The sequence below is a fragment of the Ixodes scapularis genome, unplaced genomic scaffold (assembly GCF_016920785.2).
Source record: "Ixodes scapularis isolate PalLabHiFi unplaced genomic scaffold, ASM1692078v2 PGA_scaffold3__209_contigs__length_174095766, whole genome shotgun sequence".
Classification (NCBI taxonomy): Eukaryota; Metazoa; Arthropoda; class Arachnida; order Ixodida; family Ixodidae; genus Ixodes; species Ixodes scapularis.
Genome location: NW_024609868.1, coordinates 56,481,892 through 56,502,304, shown reverse-complemented (window position 1 = coordinate 56,502,304; position 20,413 = coordinate 56,481,892). Strand labels below are relative to the sequence as shown.

Here is a 20,413-nt window from a genome sequence, read left to right as displayed (position 1 = left end):
GAGAATGACACTGAATGTTGCTAAGTGCAGTTGTACTAATTTTAGTAGGAAGCGGCTTTTTTATTTTTATTTTATTTTTTTTTTATTTACATATACTGCAGGCAGCGGCGCTGCCCAAGCAGGGGAGGGTTACAAAAGGAGTTTAGTTAACAAATGATCGAATTGGTTGACATGAGTACATTCCATAAGCAATGACGGCAAACAGTTCCATTGTTCAATTGTGTTAGGGAAAAATGACTTCTGAAAAAGGTTAGTTCTGGCATAGTATGGGCATATGACTTTGGAATGATTTAGTCGAGCTGACCTTTGTGGCACAGGGCGAAGATAAGTGTCACTTGATAGACCAGATGAATTGTTATAAAGTAAGTAAAGAAACTTCAGCCTAGAGATTTGTCGGCGAAGGTGGAGCGGTTCGAGGTCAAGCTGCTTTAACAAGTTAGTTACTGATGATGAAGTGCGGTAGTCAGATAGGATGAATCTTGCAGCAAGACGTTGGATCCGCTCCACCTCCGCAATATCTTTCACCAAATACGGGTCCCACACAATAGAGGCGTACTCTAGAACTGGGCGAACCAGAGAACGATAAGCTACAAGTTTCACAGCCGACTGACACCCTTTGAGTTTTCTTCGAAGAAAGCATAGCTTTCTGAACGCTTTGGCACATATGTTGTTGATGTGCTGGTCCCACTTTAGGTTGTTTCTAATTCTGAGACCTAAGTATTTTACAGTGGAAACTTCTTGAATGCACTGGTTGCCAATATGGTAAATGTAAGAAAGGGGCTTTTTTTTGTAGTCAGTGTCATTGAGACGGTTTTAGAGAAGTTAATTTTCATTTTCTGGAGGTCGCACCAGTCCGCAAGTTTACAAAGGTTTTCATTCAATGTGGTCTGACAGGAAGAACTTTTGACAAGGCTATACATTACGCAGTCATCCGCGAACAATTTAACACTAACACATTCATCAATATTTTTGGAAATGTTGTTAATATAAATAAAAAAAAGTAACGGTGCGAGCACGGAGCCCTGTGGTACACCCGACAAGACCTGTAGATTATCAGATTTAGAGCCATCACGTTCAACGAATTGAGAGCGGTTTTGTAGATAGGCCTGTATCCAACGAACCAGCCTATCAGGAAGTCCTGCCTCTTTCAATCTATCAATGAGCAGATTGTGAGGCACGCGATCGAACGCCTTAGATAGATCTTAAAAAATTGCGTCGATTTGGTGACGATTGTCCATTGCGGCTGCAAAATCGTGGACTACAGATATTAGCTGAGTCGTTGTGGAAACGTTTCTACGAAATCCGTGTTGGTTCTTGTAAAAAAAATTGGTCGACTCTAGGTAACGAGATATATGGTTAGCGATTATGTGCTCAAGTAACTTGCAACATGTGCTTATTAAAGAAATAGGTCTGTAATTTCCGGCGTCTAATTTGTCACCTGATTTAAATACTGGAACTACTCTAGCCGTTAGCCAATCTGCTGGTAAGGAACATTGATTAAGTGAGGCACTGAAAAGCACGTAAAGGTACTCGGAGACTACTTCCGAGTAGCGATGAAGAAAGGAATATATATACGAAATTTTATTGTGAAATATTTGGGTGTTATCTTTCATCTAATCGAATGTGGAATAGACACGTTGAAAACCGGTCGTGTCCTTAATTTTTTCAGAATAAATTTTAGAGACTCTCCTAGGGACGTTAAAGAACTTTTATACATGTCTAATGTGCGTTACATTTTAAAGTATGCCCTCGTTACTGCGATAAAAATATCCTGTCATGTGGCTCTTTTGAATTACGTCGCAGTTTATCGAGGTGTTCGTTTGTAAATAAAATATCAGACGAATGGGCTGGTAACGATAAAAATAAATATTTAAATGCACTTACCTTTATATCCCGTGGACTATAAGGCCACTGCAGAAGGATACGCGAAATAACATGCCGTACGTACATTCGTTTTAGAATGATCCTTCTTTCCCCGTACAATTAATCAAATGGTACTTCCATACCCGTTGAAAACTTTGAATGTGCTCTGAAGCAGTCTTTTAATGAAAGCGTGCTGTGATGCTTTTCTAAGTAGCTTATGTATTCATTTTTTCTGTGTTTGTATACGAAAAAGTAAAATGATAATTGATGTTTTATAATTTTTTTGTGAGCACCGTGTTCTGATGATGCAATGTTAATGTATATTGAGGTTGCTTATTTTGTGTGCTTTGCTGGTGTAGTGTGCCTTGCTTGTGTAGCAGATCATTGATGTGTATTCACTATTTATGTATGTTAATGTGCCAGTCACCCCCTACAATAATGCCCCATGGGCGAACTGTAGGTAATAAATAATAATAATAGTAATAATAACGCTTGTGCATTTATCGTTGAGAAATCATAAACATTCTTTTAACGAAACTATATATCTGCGATGTTTGTACAATAATTACCATTGCTTTTTCTAGGAATTAGCGTAGAACAATTTCCTCATGCTGCATATTTCATGCGATTTTTGCGTATTTGTTTTAATAAATGTATTCTAGTTTTTAAGCCGCTGTCGCACTGTTCATACATTACACAAGAGCCACAGTGTCCTCCGCAGACATGATGACAGAATCATCTACGTACACGACTCAAACATGTCCGAATGTGCATCGGACATGTCTGTAGACATTATTAATGCGTGAGCATTAATATTGCTAACGCATTATTCATCTAAACGAACGTTTGTTTTGACGAAAACCCGGCGGTGTCTTTCGTTTGTCAGCTACGTGGAGAGAGTGAGAAGAGGGGGAGAGGGTGACGCGTGCCACGCTCCCGTTGGTCCGAAGCGCTGACGTCAGCACTCCTCAACCTCTCCCCCCCCCCCCCCCCCCCAACCCCCCCTTCTCACACTCTCGTCGTAGCTGACAAACGACGCTACTGGATGTGATCAGCTTTCTAGTGGATGATTTCTATATGTCTGCCTTTATTCTTTAATTTCTTTCTTATAACACTTTATTCCTTGTACATGGCCCACGCCGCCATTACGTCCATGAACGTAATGGTGGCGTGAATATGAATACTGAAACGTAGGATATTTGCTGATGGCCCTCCAAACTCACAATTTCAGATTGTTTTTAAAGGTGTTGAAGCGCACAACGTTGAGAAATGCGCTGCCCAATATGCCTATGTGACCGACACACATCTTCAAGGCGTCCCTCCAGAGCTGAAACGAAGAGAGAAAAAAGAAATACAGGTTTTCTAAAAAAAAAACGAAAGGACTGAGTTGACGTAGGTTTGAGGACTGCAACAATCATGTAAATGTCTTAATGACACTAATAACACGGGAATGTCAAGCGCGCTAACCTTGTAATCGTAGAAGCTCGAAGTTCGACTTCGCAGGAGTAACAAGAGGCCAAGCTTACTGCCCTCCAGCGTCAGTGCCACGCCCACGAGGAGGATTAGGCTCAGAGTAGAGAAGGCAACAATCGCGTAGATAATCTGGTGAGAAAAAATGTCCCGGAAATTGAACGTGTATCTTCTCGTCGGGTGTTTTTGAAACGGCTAAATGCGCGTTCGTTACAAGAACTGTTTTGTGAGCAATTTCAGCGAACAGGCTTTAAATTCAAAGATCAAATAGGTATGAAATTTTAACAGGGTAATAAGGTGTTACTTTTCGCAACTGCAATTACTTTCGTGGTTACTACTACAAAGTTTGGGGTAGTTTCCGATTAGTTACCTCAGTTGCTCCAGTTTATTAACGTCGGACTGCTTGGAGGAAATGCGGCTTCCAAGCGGAACGAAGTACTGTATTAGGCCACCGCCCGCATTCCCCCGTATATCCCATAGGAAATATACACGGCTACCAGAAACAAACAATACGCTTTGCGATGGGCACTAATGGCTATCAAAACAAAGTTTACATCTCCGTAAGCTATATGTATATTATACAAGCTTGAGGGCGGATGCGGCAATGAGCGCGCTTACGTGTTTGTTCTTGTGCACCCCGTTCCTGGTGAGCCCGTACGTGATCAGCCACAACACGGCTGTGGTTACGGTCATCTCGGGGTGGACGCTGCTTGCATCACCTGTCTCCGTGCTGATCCGGAGAACCCTCGTTCTGTCGACGGACAGTTCACAACCAGGTTGAGCACTGCAGATGGCATAGTCTCGGCTCGTGGCGAGGCCACCAAACGCCAGTTTGGGCCGTGCGTACTTATAAATTAAGGTCAACTTAGCAGAATTACGACTTTCGTAGACTGGAGCGGTAACCTCAACCATGAATGTCTTCGAACGTAACAAAACTTTTAACGAAACAATTTTGACTATGTCATATAAACAAAGCTCTGAAATTGGACGAAAGAAACCTCGTGGCAATATGATTAAGTTTAACAGTTAGCAATGTGTGTGCAGCGATGTGAATGGTTCGATGCCATTTTGGAGCAGCCTAACCAGGCGTACGTACCTAATCAAGGTAAATATAGAAATCCTGTAGCTATAACCAAGTTATTTAAATCTCGAACAACTTTTCAGGATATTACAGTCAATGTAGACGGGCTGTGGTTTTGTTCTGGAAATTTAACCGTAAGAGAAGTTGTCACAAAAATGTTTTCAAGATGTCTTTTTTTCTTTTTTTTATTAATTCATTTGTTTGCTTGCACCATACCGCTCTCGAGAAGTGTGCTTCGCCCAGCTCGCGGCTGTGCTGCGCTGAAGCAGGAAATGCAAAATCGCTATGGTCGCATTATGGGTGTCGCGACCCCGCAGTTCACCAGTGAGCGGAAAGAAGGGCATTCAACTAAGCTAAATAACCCGCCCGAACAGGCAATGAATCATGACAAATATGACAGAACTCCTAGGTATAGTGAATGCTTCATCCGAAACTCAAATATATTCACTTATTCTAGGCGACAATCGAAAGTTTTGAAAATGTTGCACAAGCGTCCCGTACCAATCGGGGAGTGTGACGGCGTCTCAGCTATTATTTTCAGTTTTGAGACAAGGAAATTAACTTTTGGCACAGTGTTGAAGCGAATTTCTCACATTTCGCTGAAATGTCAGTATGTTGATACTCGCAAATGGCGTATCAACCACATCACTGCATAATGTGAAGATACGAAATCTTTTGTAAAATTGTTTGCAATATACGACATCGAATTCAGTCGACATTCAAGCTTGCTAACGTGGAATGCATTAATGTCTTGGTCTTATAGAGTTTTGAGGTCACGCTACGTTGCGTTAAGCAACGTTACGCTACATTACGTTACACTACGTTACGTTTCGCTATGTTACGTTAATATAATTATATTTATGCACTATGTATGTAAATTACCGGTGCACGTTTCGTGGAGAGCGTTGAATGGGATGTGACGTAAACTGGCAGCGAAGCGAAACCGAAGGTGAATCACCGGCGGATGGAAACGCGATCAGCACCTCTGCAGCCACTCGTACAGTCGCGCACGTCAATTATATGCGGGCAGAACATGAGAGAGAGGAGGAGAGGAGAGCGCAAGGGGTCGTGAGGACACCGAGCTCTGGTGGCAATGATTTGTGGGTAGACTCAAAACTGGCTGCATTTGTTTCCACTACAGTGCCCGAACGCGTTCGAACGCGAACGCCAAGCACCAGAGTTCCGCGTTCGAATGTGTTCGACGAGTGCAGTGTAGACGAAGGCAGCTAGCTTTGCGCCTCCCCACTAATCATTCCAACCAGAGCTCGACGTTGTGACGTCACCGCCCGCTCCCCCTTCTCCTCCTCTCCCTCAGTTACTGCCCGCATAGCAGAGTGAAGTTTTGCCGTTGCAATACTCCGTGTCATTCTAGGTCCGAACGCAGCCGACGTGACAATCCGATTGAGTCAATCAAGCAGCCCAAAAGTTCATCATCATCATCATTGCGCTTCCTATCACTGGCTAAACCAGTCACCCGCAGAAATCAGTAAACGATTGCGGCGGATTCGATGCGCGTGATTGGTTGAGCCGGTGATGGCAAACGGACAAAAACGACGAGTGTCATGACGGTGCACTTTTTAACGCTGCTTGATCGGCTCAACTGGATCATATAACGTCGGGTAATAGCATACACGCATTGCAGTTTGACGAGAGCTTGTCTCGTGAGAATGGAGAGGAAAAAGACGCACTCGAAGAAAGACTCCGTGGCGCTGACAGAACCGCCGATGCAGTTTAGCAGCTGGGTCATGTTGGCATACTCGGGTTTGGGCACAAAGACGGTCACGATGCCGTCGGAAACCGGAATTCCCTCCAACGCGCCGGAGTTCTCGTATTGGTCTACGATGTGCTGGCGTTCTGTCTTACAGAGACTCTGCTAGCAGAAAACAAACAAACAAACACAACAACAACAAAGTCTTACTTTTGTTTTTAAATACTGAAAGCTACACTTCTATCTCTTCACTGCATGTGTATAAAAGAAGAATCTGAACCTATTTTGCTAACTATTAATTTTACGGGCTGTTTCTTATGTTTTACTGGGACATTATTGTTTTTGAACGTTTTTAGGGATTATAAAGTTCAGTTTCCCGTACATCAATTAATCCATTGATTCATTCATATATTTATTTATTTCAGAATACTACCAGTTCCTAAGATATTATACAATGATAGAAATGAGCAGCAAACTATAAACAATAATAAACGCGCATAACACCGCTAGCGTCCCTTGGATACCGGTAAATGTTAATTCGATTAGATACCGCTAAACGCTAATTCAGTACAATCTGGAGCGTAATGTTTTAAAGGTCATGAAATACTTTATGTGTGGAATATAGTTAACAAAGGAAAGAACTCTTAGTGCCGGCTTTCGAGGGCAATCGAAGCAACGGCGTTTCGCGTCGATCGAGGGCCTACCATGTCGGACGTTTGAACGTAGCAGGACTCTTTATCGGGCATCCAATCCTGGTCGCAGTCAGCCCACGGAAGAGGATTCTGGAACCAGTTCACGAGGAACACCGTCGAGTAGGAGCACTCCGTGCAGAACACGACCATGCCCAGGGTGAAGTAGAAGGTCATAGTGTAGCCCATACCTGCGCATAGGCAGGGGAAAATGAAATTTTATCCGACACTTGTCTGGGAAGACATAATAAGACTGCTGTGGAATACAAATACAAAAAAATAATAACTAGTGGAAAACTAAAATATGGACAATGAGATTGTTTTAGGATGTCAGGATCTTTCAAAGATATTTTTTTTTTAATAGGAACAAAAAAGTAATATATTTCATTTCATTTATTATTCCCTCAGGGCCCGAAGGCATTACAGAGGGGAGTGGGCGGTCGACACATAAAAGTAACATAGTTGAACGAGGCAAAAAAATAAATAAATAAATAAATAAAACACACACACACACACACAGCAAAAAAACACGCGCTACGCATCATCTGTTAAAAAGTTGTTAATAACATTTTTAAAATCAACAGTGTTAGTTATTGAGACTATATGTGCGGGAAGGCGATTCCAATCAATGGAGGTTTGGGTAGAAAAGAAGCATTAAAAGTGGATGTGCTACAATGGGGAATCCCTACCTTTAAGTCATGGTCTACACGTGATGATATGTACGATGGTTCTAAAAACAATGCTTGACGGAGAGCGGGGTTAGAGTAATAAATCTTGTGAAATAAACATAGACGAGATATTTTTCTTCGGAGAGAGAGATCAGAAAAGGAGAGGGACGATTTCATGGAAGTTACACTGGCTGTACGATGATAGTTCGAGCGTATGAAACGGGCAGAACGGTTCTGAATAGATTCGACAGCTGATGCAAGGGTGATACCGGGGCTCCAGATAATACACGTTCAGTAATAGGGATGCTGAAATACGTGCACTAAATTACCTTCCTTATCTAAACTGTTTAATAACGCAGGTTCTAAAAACGACGCGAAACATAGAGGCAATCCGTGACTGCATTCTCAGAAAAAAACATACATCTCTATTCACAACAAGCATTTTGCAAAAACAAATTCATTAAATTAATTACACTTGACCTTCTCAAAGAGAATGTCTTCAAGGCAGCGACGGTTTGACCTCAGTAAAAAGCTAGCAAAATACACTTCTTTTTTTTTTCTTACGCAAAAGTTTAATGTCGTTTATTACAGCGTTTGTCATGTGTGCGAGTAGCGGTTCGAATGCAACACACGTGCCAATAATAGCCTTCGCAGGGCCGGGAAATCGCAAGACATACCGGCTCTCTTTGCAGAGTTCAAGTGTTCTCAGTGTTCGCACACCCCGAATTAAGGGAATCCCTACATCCGGTCCTGCTTGCATGGCTGCGTTATTATTTGGCGGGGACTTTTTTTACCGACTAAACGCGAGTCTGGGCCAAACGCTGCCGCGGCACTCGTCTTTGATTGGTGCCCCGTGCTGACCTCTAGAAGCTGACGCGGGAAATCCAGCACTATTATATCTAAGAAGTTTTCCCACGTCTCGGTTTTTTTAACTAAATACTCGGACTCTTAGCTTAGCACTTGCACAAATTATCTTTTTTTTTTTGTTGTTGACAGAAACACAGCAGGTAAATATCGTCAACAAATAACGTCTTTTACCATAGTGATATACAAATACTGTTTTCAAAAGGATCTCTCGACACAGATATACAAATACTAAGACATTCTTCGACGATCAATGAACTCATCCAATGGAAATGCGTTAGCATTGGTTCTTTCTCACCTTTTTTCACGACTTTCCATTTGTTTAGGAGTCCTTGCTATTCGTTTATCACCACTTTCCCATTGTTTATTAATGCCCTTCCTCTTCGCTTCCCGCTGCACGCTTCCGTCACTTAGCCTCTGCGGCGGCAACCACCCCATACGACGCTTACGCTCTTTCTCGGTCTCGATCTGACGTCGCCAACGCGTGGCCTCGGCTTTCTTCCGTCATCGCTCTTGGATACGGTTTGCCATATCACTCGTGGAAAGAACCACATCCACCGCCGGAGCGGTAACTGAGTTTGGCGGCATTCCAAAGCGGCGCGGCGCCTGCTCGTCGCTGGCTCCGCGCCAGCTGTGCGACACTCGTATTGGTCCGAAGTAGGGTTGTGCGAATAGTGGTTCAAATCGAATAGCGCTGCATCATTCATAGCCTTCACAGTGTAAGGGAAGGTCAAGACGACCGGTTCTTTCAACAGTGCAGAAGCTAGGAATGTCGCTGCGCTATTCGATTCGAACCACTATTCGCACAACCCGCGTCCGAAGTGTTGACGTCAGCACGCGTGACCCTCTCCCTCTCTCCCCGCCGGCGTGGAGAGACATTGGATCTGTAAACACGATACCCCTTCACCACCCCACACTCTTAGCGACGTCATGCATGGCAGTGACAATCGGAGGCACGGACTGACTCTGGCGGGCTTTCGTGAAAACGAGCGTTCTAATGCTGACGAATTAAAATGCTCTCTCTAATATACTATCGTGATATACTTGAATCTCGATAGTGCCAAGCTTTGAGAAATAAAGAAACAAAATTCGATACTTAGCTGTTTCGTTTACACAGGCACTAAACAAGCCATGTTTCGAAATAAGGACACTTCAATTGCCTCATTGCTTATAGGCAGTTATCTGAATCTTTGGTTGAAAATGCGGGAAACGCTTTTCTGTCCATCAGAAGTGTTAAAACAGTGCGCGACCGAAATGAAGAATAGAGAGTTTTAGTATTGCGTAGGCGAGCAAACGCGAGCACCGTGTATTTAGGTTAGCATTGGACCCGCCACACTGCGCATGCTCCACACGTACGCAACGCCGTGAGCTTTTGCGTACGTACGTTCGCTATCGATTTTTGCGTGCGTATGCAGCGGTCCTCCGCGTTTCCTTCTCGTTGCTTTCGTCGCGCGCGGGAATGCGCGAGACTCAGCTTGACGTGACCAATTACCGGCGCTAGATTGCTCGAAACGGTCTGCATGAGCACATGGCGCTGCAACTGCTTACGCATGCGTTTGCGTTCCGCCGTACTAAAGCGCTGGTTTGACGTGCTCCACAGCCTTCTGCTGAGAGCTAGCGTGCTAACGCGAGGGTCTTTACGCTATTCTAAAATTTCATAATATCGCCTGAGCTTACTTACGCTGTGTATGAAGCTGCACCTAGGGAACAAGATGGCGGTGTCCAACATAGAATCGGTGAATGGGGTGTTGCTACCCAAAGCGCATACTGCGTTCCGTGTCTCAGTCGGATGGTCGCTCAAATGGTGCCCCGCAGCTCGAGTATACGATTGACACTCACACACTGCAGTCAAGGAATATGGTGATGCGGTAAAAAATCGGACCTTCTGACCGCTCAAGCGGAAAGCACCGTTGGTCATCTTTACAGCGCGTGTTTTCATCTTCCGCATCCCCAATCTTTATCTCCCAATATCTCCTAACCAGCGAGCGGTTATTAATCACTTTTGGCGAGTGACGTGACGTCAGAACGTTTCGCTGTGCGCCTCTCACCACTATGGTCACCGACAGGGGAACGGCAGGGACGTCTTTCAGTTGTCTCGGCCTCCAGTGCGGCTTCTCTACCTTCGATAACGCTTCGGTGCCCCGTGAGCTTGATGCGTATACACTCGCAGCCAATTCACGATAAGAAGGCAACGAGCGCGCGCTGCAGGCCGACCATTCGAAAGAGACGTGCTGTCGTTTTTTATCCTATCGGCGACCAAAGGTGGGGTCGAGCTTGTAGAGGTCGCCAATGGCGAGTTACAAATTGAACAATTTGTCATGACACTTACGATACTTCGTTTACCCTTAAGCTGAAACTGCAGCCAAAGCTACAAGTGCGAGCTTGCCCGCGCTTATGGCTTTGAAACGTGCATTCCTCGCGCGAGCGCTCGTTCTGCGGAAGAACGCTTCAAAGCAATGACATCGAGCTTTCGTGCCTGTCGCATTGGCTAGTCTCAGCTTAAAGGGCAATTCCGCTTCATTTTTGGTTTTGGAAAAACAATGCAGTCCTCTTCAGTATCGCTTAGGAAGACCACACGTCAAATATTACGACTCAGTTCTGTCTAAATGTTTCTTAAACGGTCCGGCAAACTTTGCAACTCGCCAAGTTGCCGAAATCGGCTGACTTGAGCGGGCGAATTCAGGCGCAACCAACAGCCCAGTCAAGGCTACGGCATGGGCGGAGCCAACATTGAGCTAAACGTCATTATCATGGCCCCCTTTTGCTTGTTTTTACTTCTTCGATCGAGCGTAGCGCATGACGTCAGCAACGTTGCCTCTCGGCGCTCAGCGGTGTCCGCGTGATTGGCGCACGCGCCTGCGCAGCGCGCTTCTTGGGAGCAGATCAACCGCCCGCCGTGGTCGCGCCGTTACCGCCATCTTCCGCGTCACAACCACCGTCGTCGTCTCACCGTTTGTGATTATTGCCTCTCGGAGTTTCGTCCACACTATGGACACCACGTGCGCAGAGTCGCAGACTTATGCCGCCGCAGTTGTGCAGACGTCGTCGAATGCCGTAGACACCAAAACTAGGGTGACCACCCGTCCCGCGACTCGCGGGACTGTCCCGCGTTGAGGGCTCGCGTCCCGCGAGAAATTCTTGAATCTTCAAAATGTCCCGCATTTCACACTGTCATTAAAATTTACTCTGCAACTCATGGGGCTGCCGAACAACGGGGCACGGGGAAGCGCGAAGGTTGCTGGTAATCGTGGGAATCGCAATGGTACGCCAGCTTCAATACAAGCATTGCGGGAAAGGACCGTCGTTCTTGCAAGAGAACCGACGCGCATGCGCCGTTGTGCCTCTCCCCTTGGTGGCAAAAAATTGTAAGAGAATATTGCTCGCCAAAAGTTTAAATGTAAATTATTGTAATTATTTTCATATCGCTGTGTCAATGCGAAAGGGTTGTTGTGAATTTATTTTAGGGAAGACAGCCACATAAGACAAAAAGCCTGCAAGTCAGAAAGGTCGAAAAGAACATAATGTTAAAAATTTGTGTATGACCATGTTGATAAAAGTAAGCGTTGACACGAAATAACCCAAAAAAGATTTGCTGTTTCTTATTTGCAATTGATGCATCGAGTGCTGCTGCAGACCATTTTTATGCTTTCAACTTCGTCACATCTAATAGCAAATTTAGCATTAAAAATATAACACTGGGAGTGAAAATTATTTGAACTTGATTGGTGATATACTATTTGCAGCTGTATAAACAGCACAGGGTATTAAATCTGTTTTTACAGAGCCTCGGTTCGTGTTGTGCGTGTTAACAAATTTCCTCTACAAACCCCCCCCCCCCCCCCCCCCCCCCCCCCCCTTGCCCCGCGTGTCCCGCATTTCGCTAGCAGGAAGGTGGTCACCCTAACCAAAACGTGGCGAAGAGTGCGGTGCAGACGACACTCGCGCCTGTGGCACGCCCGCCCCCATCCCGCCCGTCGTTGGGCCGAGGATCACGTGACATCTCGTACCACGTCATGGCCATGTACTTGGCGGCCCGAGGCCAATGTTGCCGGACGGAGCCGAAGTTTCGGTTTCGATATCCGCTCGTGTTTAAAATTAGATTTTAAAATATATATCCCATTTTTCGCAAAGCAAACGACGTAGTGTTTTTTACTAGGGCTTTTTAATTCGAAATCACTCATTATCCCGAAATCTTCGGAATTGAGCTTAGTTGCCCTTTAAGGGTGAACAAAGTAGAGAGTGAGACTGTTTTTTTTTTTTTTCCTTTTACATTATAGGCAACAAAGCGAATGGGACAAGAGTGAGGTTAAAGCCTCGCAAGGTGCTCATATTTAATGCCTGTTCATAATCATATTGTATAGCACGTCTCGTGCGGTAGAATCAACTTTCTAGTCTAGGAGGGTACGTGTGTAGACTTTCCCGTGTACTTTGTATGCGTGTAGTGCTTTAATACCATTAATTGCCCCCTTTTCATTTGTTACATAGGCCATGGGCACCGTGAATAAACTTATAAAGCCATTGGCCAAATAACAGCAAAGACGGGTTTCAACTGAAAGTTTACCATTCGGTAAACCTAAATAATTGTGACTGCGGAGTGAAAGTTCGTCTGCTTCTTGCACGGGAGTTGTGATGATTTCAGAACGCAGAGCTCTTATTGGTTGATTGAAAAAAAAAAAAAAAAATAGTGGCTAGACCTTAAGGCATCGAGCATTGAGGTCTACCCACTATATTTCTAATCATATATCCAATCAGAGCTCGGCGTCGTTCTGGCGTCACCGCAACCCCTCTGCAGAAAGCAGACGACTTGCTCTCCGCATTGGAAGAGTTACCAAAATCACGAACAGTAACAATCATTGTAATCCTCCAGCGGAAACTCGGCAATGCTTTTGCTGAAAAAAAAACAAAAAAAAAAACAGCTTACACGTGGCCATAGCAGGCCTGAAGGAAATACGTTCGCACAAAGCAATTGGAAACAAAAAGGCAGAAAGCCTTGGTACAATCTGAAAGGCTGTCGTATAATAGTAGCATACAAAAAAAAAAAAAGTTGTTCATAAAAAAAAGTGAGATACTTTTGTTGTTAGTTTGGTTCCGTTGGTGTTACAAAAAGTGATTATTATTTGTCATTTGTGGCCAGTAACAGTCTTTAAGCGATGAATACTGCACGAGTCGAGTAGTTCGCCGTCCAGAATAACAGCCAATCGTTTTCGAACTGGGTGGAACATGTGTTTGCACGTAGTACATAGCGAACATCACGCGCTCAACTCGATAATCACTTTGTAGTTCAAAGGATGATGCAACTACGTACCTCTTAAGACTGGCGATGCATCGAAGATTCCGAGGTTTCCGGAGCCCGAGAATTGACCCAGTGTGTTTTCCAGGTGCATGATGGGAATCACCACGCTGACTGTGAACGTGGTGTACGCGAAGAAAAACGGAACTGAAGCCGCAAAGAAAAACAAATAACGAAAATTAAGACACGTAACTTTTGAGAAATTTTGATTATGTATGACTCGCATTAATCCCGCTTGGTACATTATGATGTCACTGGGTCCTGGGAAACTAGAGCCAAGCTATACGATACGATACGATATACCTTTACGATAACGAAAGAGGGACATTGTAGACAAACAGACAACACAGGCTTTCGACTTTCAACAAAACATTTACAAAATGGTCGCTACTTCTTGACCTCTCCATTCTTGTTAAGCTGATCTAAATGCGCTAATGACGGTATAGTTTTATAGAGACGTTTGTTCTATACCGACAGTTTGCTATCCAAACACCGGCGAAACGAGCCCACGTCTTCGCAACGCCACCACATGCGGCGTCGGAGCTTGGCGGCATTGCAAAATAATTTTCTTAAAATACGCAAGAACAACAATATCATTAGGGAGTTTTAGAATAGCGCATGCTAAAGCTTTGCGTACGCAAAGAATAGCGTCGTCGCCACTGCGCATGCTCCGAACGCAAACCAGCTTTTGCGCTTTGCGTGCGCAATTTTAGCGCGCGCTATTTCTCAGAAATAGCGTGCGTACGCAAAGAGTCTTTGCGCTTCTCCAAGGAGGATTCGTGATGAGAAGTTGGCTAAAGCCGAGACGAGCACAGTTAAAAAAAATGGCGGCTTCCAGGATTATGTCGGCGGCTGTTTTGGCGGCGTCGTGAGTTCGACGTCGGCGGCATCCTCGCGACTGCAATTTTCAATACGGGACGACATTGTACTCGGTTTGGCAGCGATCACCGGCAACTTGATGCTTGCGACGCGCGAACATTTCACGGCGAACGAACGATGTGCGAAGGTCAGTCAGTACACGAGACCTCTCTTGCCGAGGCGACGCAAGCGGACACGACTGGTCAACCGCTCGCGTCGCGTTCTCATGTTTAAACAAATTAAAATGCTACTCTGGACCAAAAAACTCGTTTTTTTTTCTAAAGTTACACCATTTCGTGTGTGAAATAAAATTTTTTACTGTATCTTGGTGGCGTCGCAAGCGCGAGATGCTTGGGCTTTTGCGTCGCGGCGGAGAAACGCTATTCTAAAACTCTCCTGCGTCGCGTGCGCTAATACAAGTGCTAAATTTAGCGCTAGCGTGCGCTAAAATTGCGTACGTTATTCTAAAACTCCCTATTGTAAGAGATCTATAGAGATAAGCATAACTGATAAGTGCATTGCAAGCACAGTGCCAAAGACGCTTATATTAGCGAGGAAATCATTCTGTACGATAATGCTCCCTAGCGATCTTGGCGCGATTGGTTCAGAACGATCCTTTCGAATCTTCGAATAGTTAAATGAACCGAAATGGTGATTGCCATGGCAACTGAACCGATCAGCCAAGCGCCTTGTGAGCTCTGATCGTCCGTATACTTGTCACTCGTAAATAATAAGAAGCCAAGATCCCAATTCGTAACATCACGGCGAAGCGAATCTTGGCCGTGACGTCACGGATAGAAGCCATTGGATCGCGCCACCGAAACATCTCGGCGCTAATGAACCATTCCAAAAATGCTTCTGGCTGGTATCCTTTTCAGCGTTCGTGCGAATGGTGTGTGTTTTGCTCGCTTCTAGAAGCGGCGAAAATGCGCACGCTGGGCTGTGAAGATCGCAAGCTGGGTTGTGATTTTGTAATCACTGCAACGGGGTATACGTTATGCGGTGTTAATTTTTCGTTGCGGGAGTCGTCATTGTTACACATGCGACTGATTAAAGGGGCGATGCAACATATTTTTTTGTACTTTGCCCAAATACCCGCTTAGAACGAATCCCTGACGCTAATGACATATGCAACACGCGATCGTTTTTCACCACATGCGATGGAGGTCGCAGAAGAAATTAAGAAAAATGGGCAGCGTTCACAGCCTCAACTCGCAGCCAGAACAAGCGGCCACCTGATCTGGAGCCGATTATAGGCCGTCAATGTTGTTCATAGCCACACGCTGTGGTTGGCGAAGTACAGGACGCGCGCTGAGTTCCAGGCTTTGATATGGTTCGGCTATTGTTGCCATTGCAGCGACTGGACACGGGCAATGGCAGGGGCCACTGCCCGAATGCTTCTCCGATTATCACGAGCCCGAATCGAGTGCTCACGCTATGCTTGGGTCTAATGTATGAGCCGCCTTCAAATATTTTCATTGGGGGATACGGCGACCCCCCGCTACGTCCTAAAGTTTTGCGAACGAGAGATTGAAGCGCTCACTTATGTCCTTGAAATTACACCGCAACCAGGGAGTTTCTCGGTTGCGGTGTATACTATACTGCGTGCGAGTATACTTGGATCCCAATAGTGCCAGTAAGCTCGTGTAAATTGAGAAACTTACCAAGCGAATATCGTTGCACCGCCCCTTTAAGGGCGCGTTCACGCTGGCAAGTCCCGGCTGTCGCGCGACAACTTTTGTCGCAAAAGCGACAGTCGCAAGTTTGAAAAGCGACCAATTTGAAACAGTCGCTTCCAGGTAGATTTTTGCGATTGGTCGCCGAGTCACCCGGTGGCTGAACCAATCAGCGGCGCCTCGGAAGTGACGTGTGGGGCGCCTCGTGTTTGTATACATCCTGCACGCCCAACTTTTGTGTGAGAAGGAACAAACATGGTCCGTCCAACGCCTCGGTTCCCGGTAGCGGCCATGAATACAAAGTCACGGAGGTCGCTGCTGCGGCTCTGGTCGTCGATATTAAAGAATACTAATCTCTTTATTAAAGCAGCACCCCGATTTGAACGAGCACTCGAAAAAGAACTCGGCCTGGCAGCAAGTCCGTCCAACTTTTGGCTTGACAGGTACCTACGGCGACGCGGCAGCACGAGCGAGTGCACGCCGATGTAACGATTGCGCTTCATTGTACTGTTCTGAAGGACTCAGGCCAACGTAGCGAGTCCTTTTCATATGGTAACGACGAGCTTTCGAGAAGCGACTCGCCGGTAGCGGCCATGAATAGAAAGCAATACCTGCAGTATCGACTCGCTGATCGCCCGCAGCGTGACCGTCGGCGGTAACTTGTTGCATGTCGCTAGTCGCTTGCGCGACTGTCCTGAGTCGCAATTGTGAACGCGCATTAAAGCCCGGTTTACATGATGCAATTTTGCTTTCGATTTGGAAGGTGAGACATCAAGCACCGCAAGATTTTATACGTTTTTTTTTTTTTTTTGCCGCACGAGCGGCTTTTGCGTTGTTGAATCGCAAGCGAAATCGCATTATGCTAAGCAGGCATAAGAGGAGCACGTTTGCTTTTGTTCAACCCAGAGGATGAACCAAGGTGTGACGGCACAATTCGCGTCTCCAGGCATGCGCTTTTGGAACCAAAATTGACGGCTCCGTGCGTTGGCCAGCATAGGCTGTGGGGTTTTGTTCAATAGCTCTCACGATACCTTCGCTGAATAGCTTTCTATATTGAAACTTGTCCTGTTCTTTGGCCGTACACTTGGACGTAGTCACAGGTTTCATTTAGGGAATTTACTGTAGGGGTGAGGGAATGAAGATTCGAATTGAATAGTGCCGCATAATTCATAGACTTCACAGTGAGAGAAAAAGCTATTAAATGTTGCCTTTTTTTGCAGTATATATATTGACGATTTCGATGACAAGGCACTATTTTTTTTTTCAAAGCAATGTTAACCAACTTCCAGTTTGTAGCAATGCCCTTTTATGTATTTCTCTTCACAAGTGGCAGAAGAACGCACAAGGCGAGCTGCGTAATTTTTTTAAAACAGCATGGCAGCTCAATGTTCTCCCATACAGGTTCCGTTGAGTTCTATGACGAGCACAAACGAGTGAACTTAGGTCTGAATTGTGTTGTTTTTCTTCGATTTCAGTTTCATTTTACGTATCGCTTCGGCCATTTCACCAGTACTCAAAAAGTAACGATAGCAAATCTAATCGACCTGAGTCCGGAAAAGGTCGGTGTTCGTAACAGTAACATTTGCGAAAATAGTCAGCAGTGATATTTGCCACCTCAGCAGGGTCACAGTGTTCGAGCTGGCGAAGAATGTACACGCCATTCCCAATAATGAAAATTATACCTGACCCACTGACGTTGGGGCATATATTCCCCTAAAAAATTAATCAGTTTTTAGATGATTATCGCGCCTGTATAAAATGAATCAAGCGTTTGTTGAGGACCCCCAAAAATTAAGTTTCTAAATAATGCCCTATTTAAAGGCCACGGTAGAACAGACCCTTTTGAAAGTCTGCTCTCAACGCACACCAGAGGCCGTCATGGTAACCTTGCTGCAATTGATTTGCTCGTCAGGAACAAGTAGAATTGATCACCAGAATGATTCGATGATGTCACGTGGAAGCCATGTAGTAACGTTGGCCGTATGTCGAAATCTTCGAGACACCCGCATAATGACGTTGCACAATGACGTACACAAAAGATACCGTCAAAGCTGGGTTGTTTCCCGAAGTATTTTTGACACTAGTTTACACAAAAAGGGGAATGTTTGAAGATATGAATAGTTAGATCATGTGTTATTTTCTTTTAGTAAGCTGTAGTGGAATCTCTCCAAATGCCGGACATTGTTTTCCTTCTCCATCATACACTTACATGTTGCGCTAAGAACTGTCCCCTCTAGTGTCTCTTCTTATGATTTTCAAGAAGTAGTATATTCTTCGATATATTAAAAGGTCAGTAAATAAAGTGAGGACGCTGCAGTTCCCGGTGAAGTGACGCAAATATTTGTGCTATATTTTAGTCTTGTGCGAATAGTGGATTTTGAGTCCGAAGCGAATTCGAAGCGAATAGTGGTTTTGGCCGAATATTTTCGATTCGAATATCGAATAGTTTTTCCACGCCTTTCACTACCATTGCATAATGCTTAGAAAAAAAAAAAATCAGCTAAACCTGTAAAGGTTATTCCACTTTTTCATTCATAAGCTAAGCTTATTCTATCTATATTTATGAACTGTGATCTCAGAAGGTCTGGTGTCTCGGGATGGCCAGTAAACGACGGATCCGATATAAAATGAATCCTATAGAGATGGCCAACTATACCAATTGAGTGAATTTACAAATCTTGTTATATAAAATATTCTTTCTTTAATCTCAAGTTAAAAAAGAATGAGTCACGCATGATGAACACAGGTTGTAAAAGCATCTCTGCCTAACATAGTATACTCTTCAATAAAAGTTTAATTTTCAAACTTTTACTACAATGTAGATATACACATTCACAAAGTTTACATTTATTTTCAAATACAGTCGGCACGGGTGCACCATCCCGCTTTGAATGTATGCTTTTCTTGAGCACGCAATTACGATATTGTTTATCGCGGCGGGTTAGCGAGCACCGATGTAATGCGGAGAAGCAACACCCGCGGAGCTCACTTCCGAGGGGTTTGCTTCTCCGCAGCGCACCGGTGCTTGGTAAGAAGCGCACTCAACGGGGCCAACACGCCGTAATCAACACCTTGAATAACGCGAATAGTGCAGTTCTTTTCGAAGCGAATATCGAATAGTGTATTCTTCGGAACTACTATTCGAAATTTCGAATATTCGCACAACCTTACTATATTTGTTAAAAAAAGAGAACAGAATGATAACTGCGAAAATTAGTTGCTTTATGTTGGATGCCCCTGTGTGCTTTAACGAAAAGAATTGGGCTATGTTTATTTTTATACAGGCTAGAACTTGTTCCGCCTCAACGGGCGACAAGTCTCCCAGCTGTAGATGAGAAATTTAGCCAGTGCAGTACAACCGCTAGCCTGGGGTGCTATGTTGAGCTTTTTGGACTCGCTGGAGACTAGGAAGAGGGAAGTGACGTCAACGACACAGCAAACGCAGATTGGGTGTTGACAGAAGAAAACGAAATCAACACCCAATCTGCGTTTGCTGTGTCGTTGACGTCACTTCCTTCTCCCTAGTCTCCTGGGAGTCCAAAAAGCGCAACATAGCACCCCTAGGGTCTTTATCGTGCATCACGCAGTAGTGATACACGACCGCACGCGGGTACGATGCTCATCCAGATCGAACCGGGCAGGGCTGGGCGTACGTTAAAGCTTACCTGCTCCATAGGCGAAGAGTAGGTAGGGTAACTTGAAAATGGCGTTTTTGCCAACCAGGAGAGCTGTCAACGTTAGTAGCTGATGGGTCTTGACCCCGTAGGAGGGTCTTCCGGCGTCCATGGCATGCGCCGGTTGGCCCTCCAAGGCGCAGTCGTCTCCTTCGTCGGTCCTTGGATGACACGGTTGACGGTTCACGCGTTCAGATGGAGTCCTGTCTGTCGAAGTCCGATTGCACGAAGTGCTGTCCGATATTTGCAGGCGGACCGAATGATGCCAGAACGTGAAAACGTGCAATCTGCGCGGGGTCGCACGGGAGAAAAAAAAAAAAAGAAAAGGAAGGATTATTTTGTGCACCCGTTGCAGTGTTGTCGCGACTTCGTTTTCGCCAATCCGTGGGGACCGGTGGCCGAGTGGGCTATACTTCGTTTCAGCTTCGGTGCAGACGCAGCCGATGCTACAAGCGCGAGCATGTGGCCCAGAACAGTGCTTGCACTGCACGAGCGCGCGTGCTTGGCAGGGATGCTGAAAGCCCGGAGCTCGCGTTTGTAGCTTCGGCTGCGTCTGGACCGAAGCTGAAACG

The 20,413-nt window shown here is 45.2% G+C and overlaps 1 protein-coding gene across 1 annotated transcript; it reads right to left on the bottom strand.

The window, feature by feature from the left end:
• Nucleotides 1–3,082: 3,082 nt before the first annotated feature.
• LOC120841939 (creatine transporter-like) lies at nt 3,083–19,953 on the bottom strand. The gene is made up of 5 exons (XM_040212925.1): nt 19,833–19,953; nt 6,827–7,002; nt 3,952–4,251; nt 3,331–3,465; nt 3,083–3,190 (listed from the first exon to the last, which is right to left on the bottom strand). Exons 1-5 carry the CDS (start codon nt 19,951–19,953, stop codon nt 3,083–3,085), a joined length of 840 nt encoding a protein of 279 aa, XP_040068859.1.
• Nucleotides 19,954–20,413: the final 460 nt, after the last annotated feature.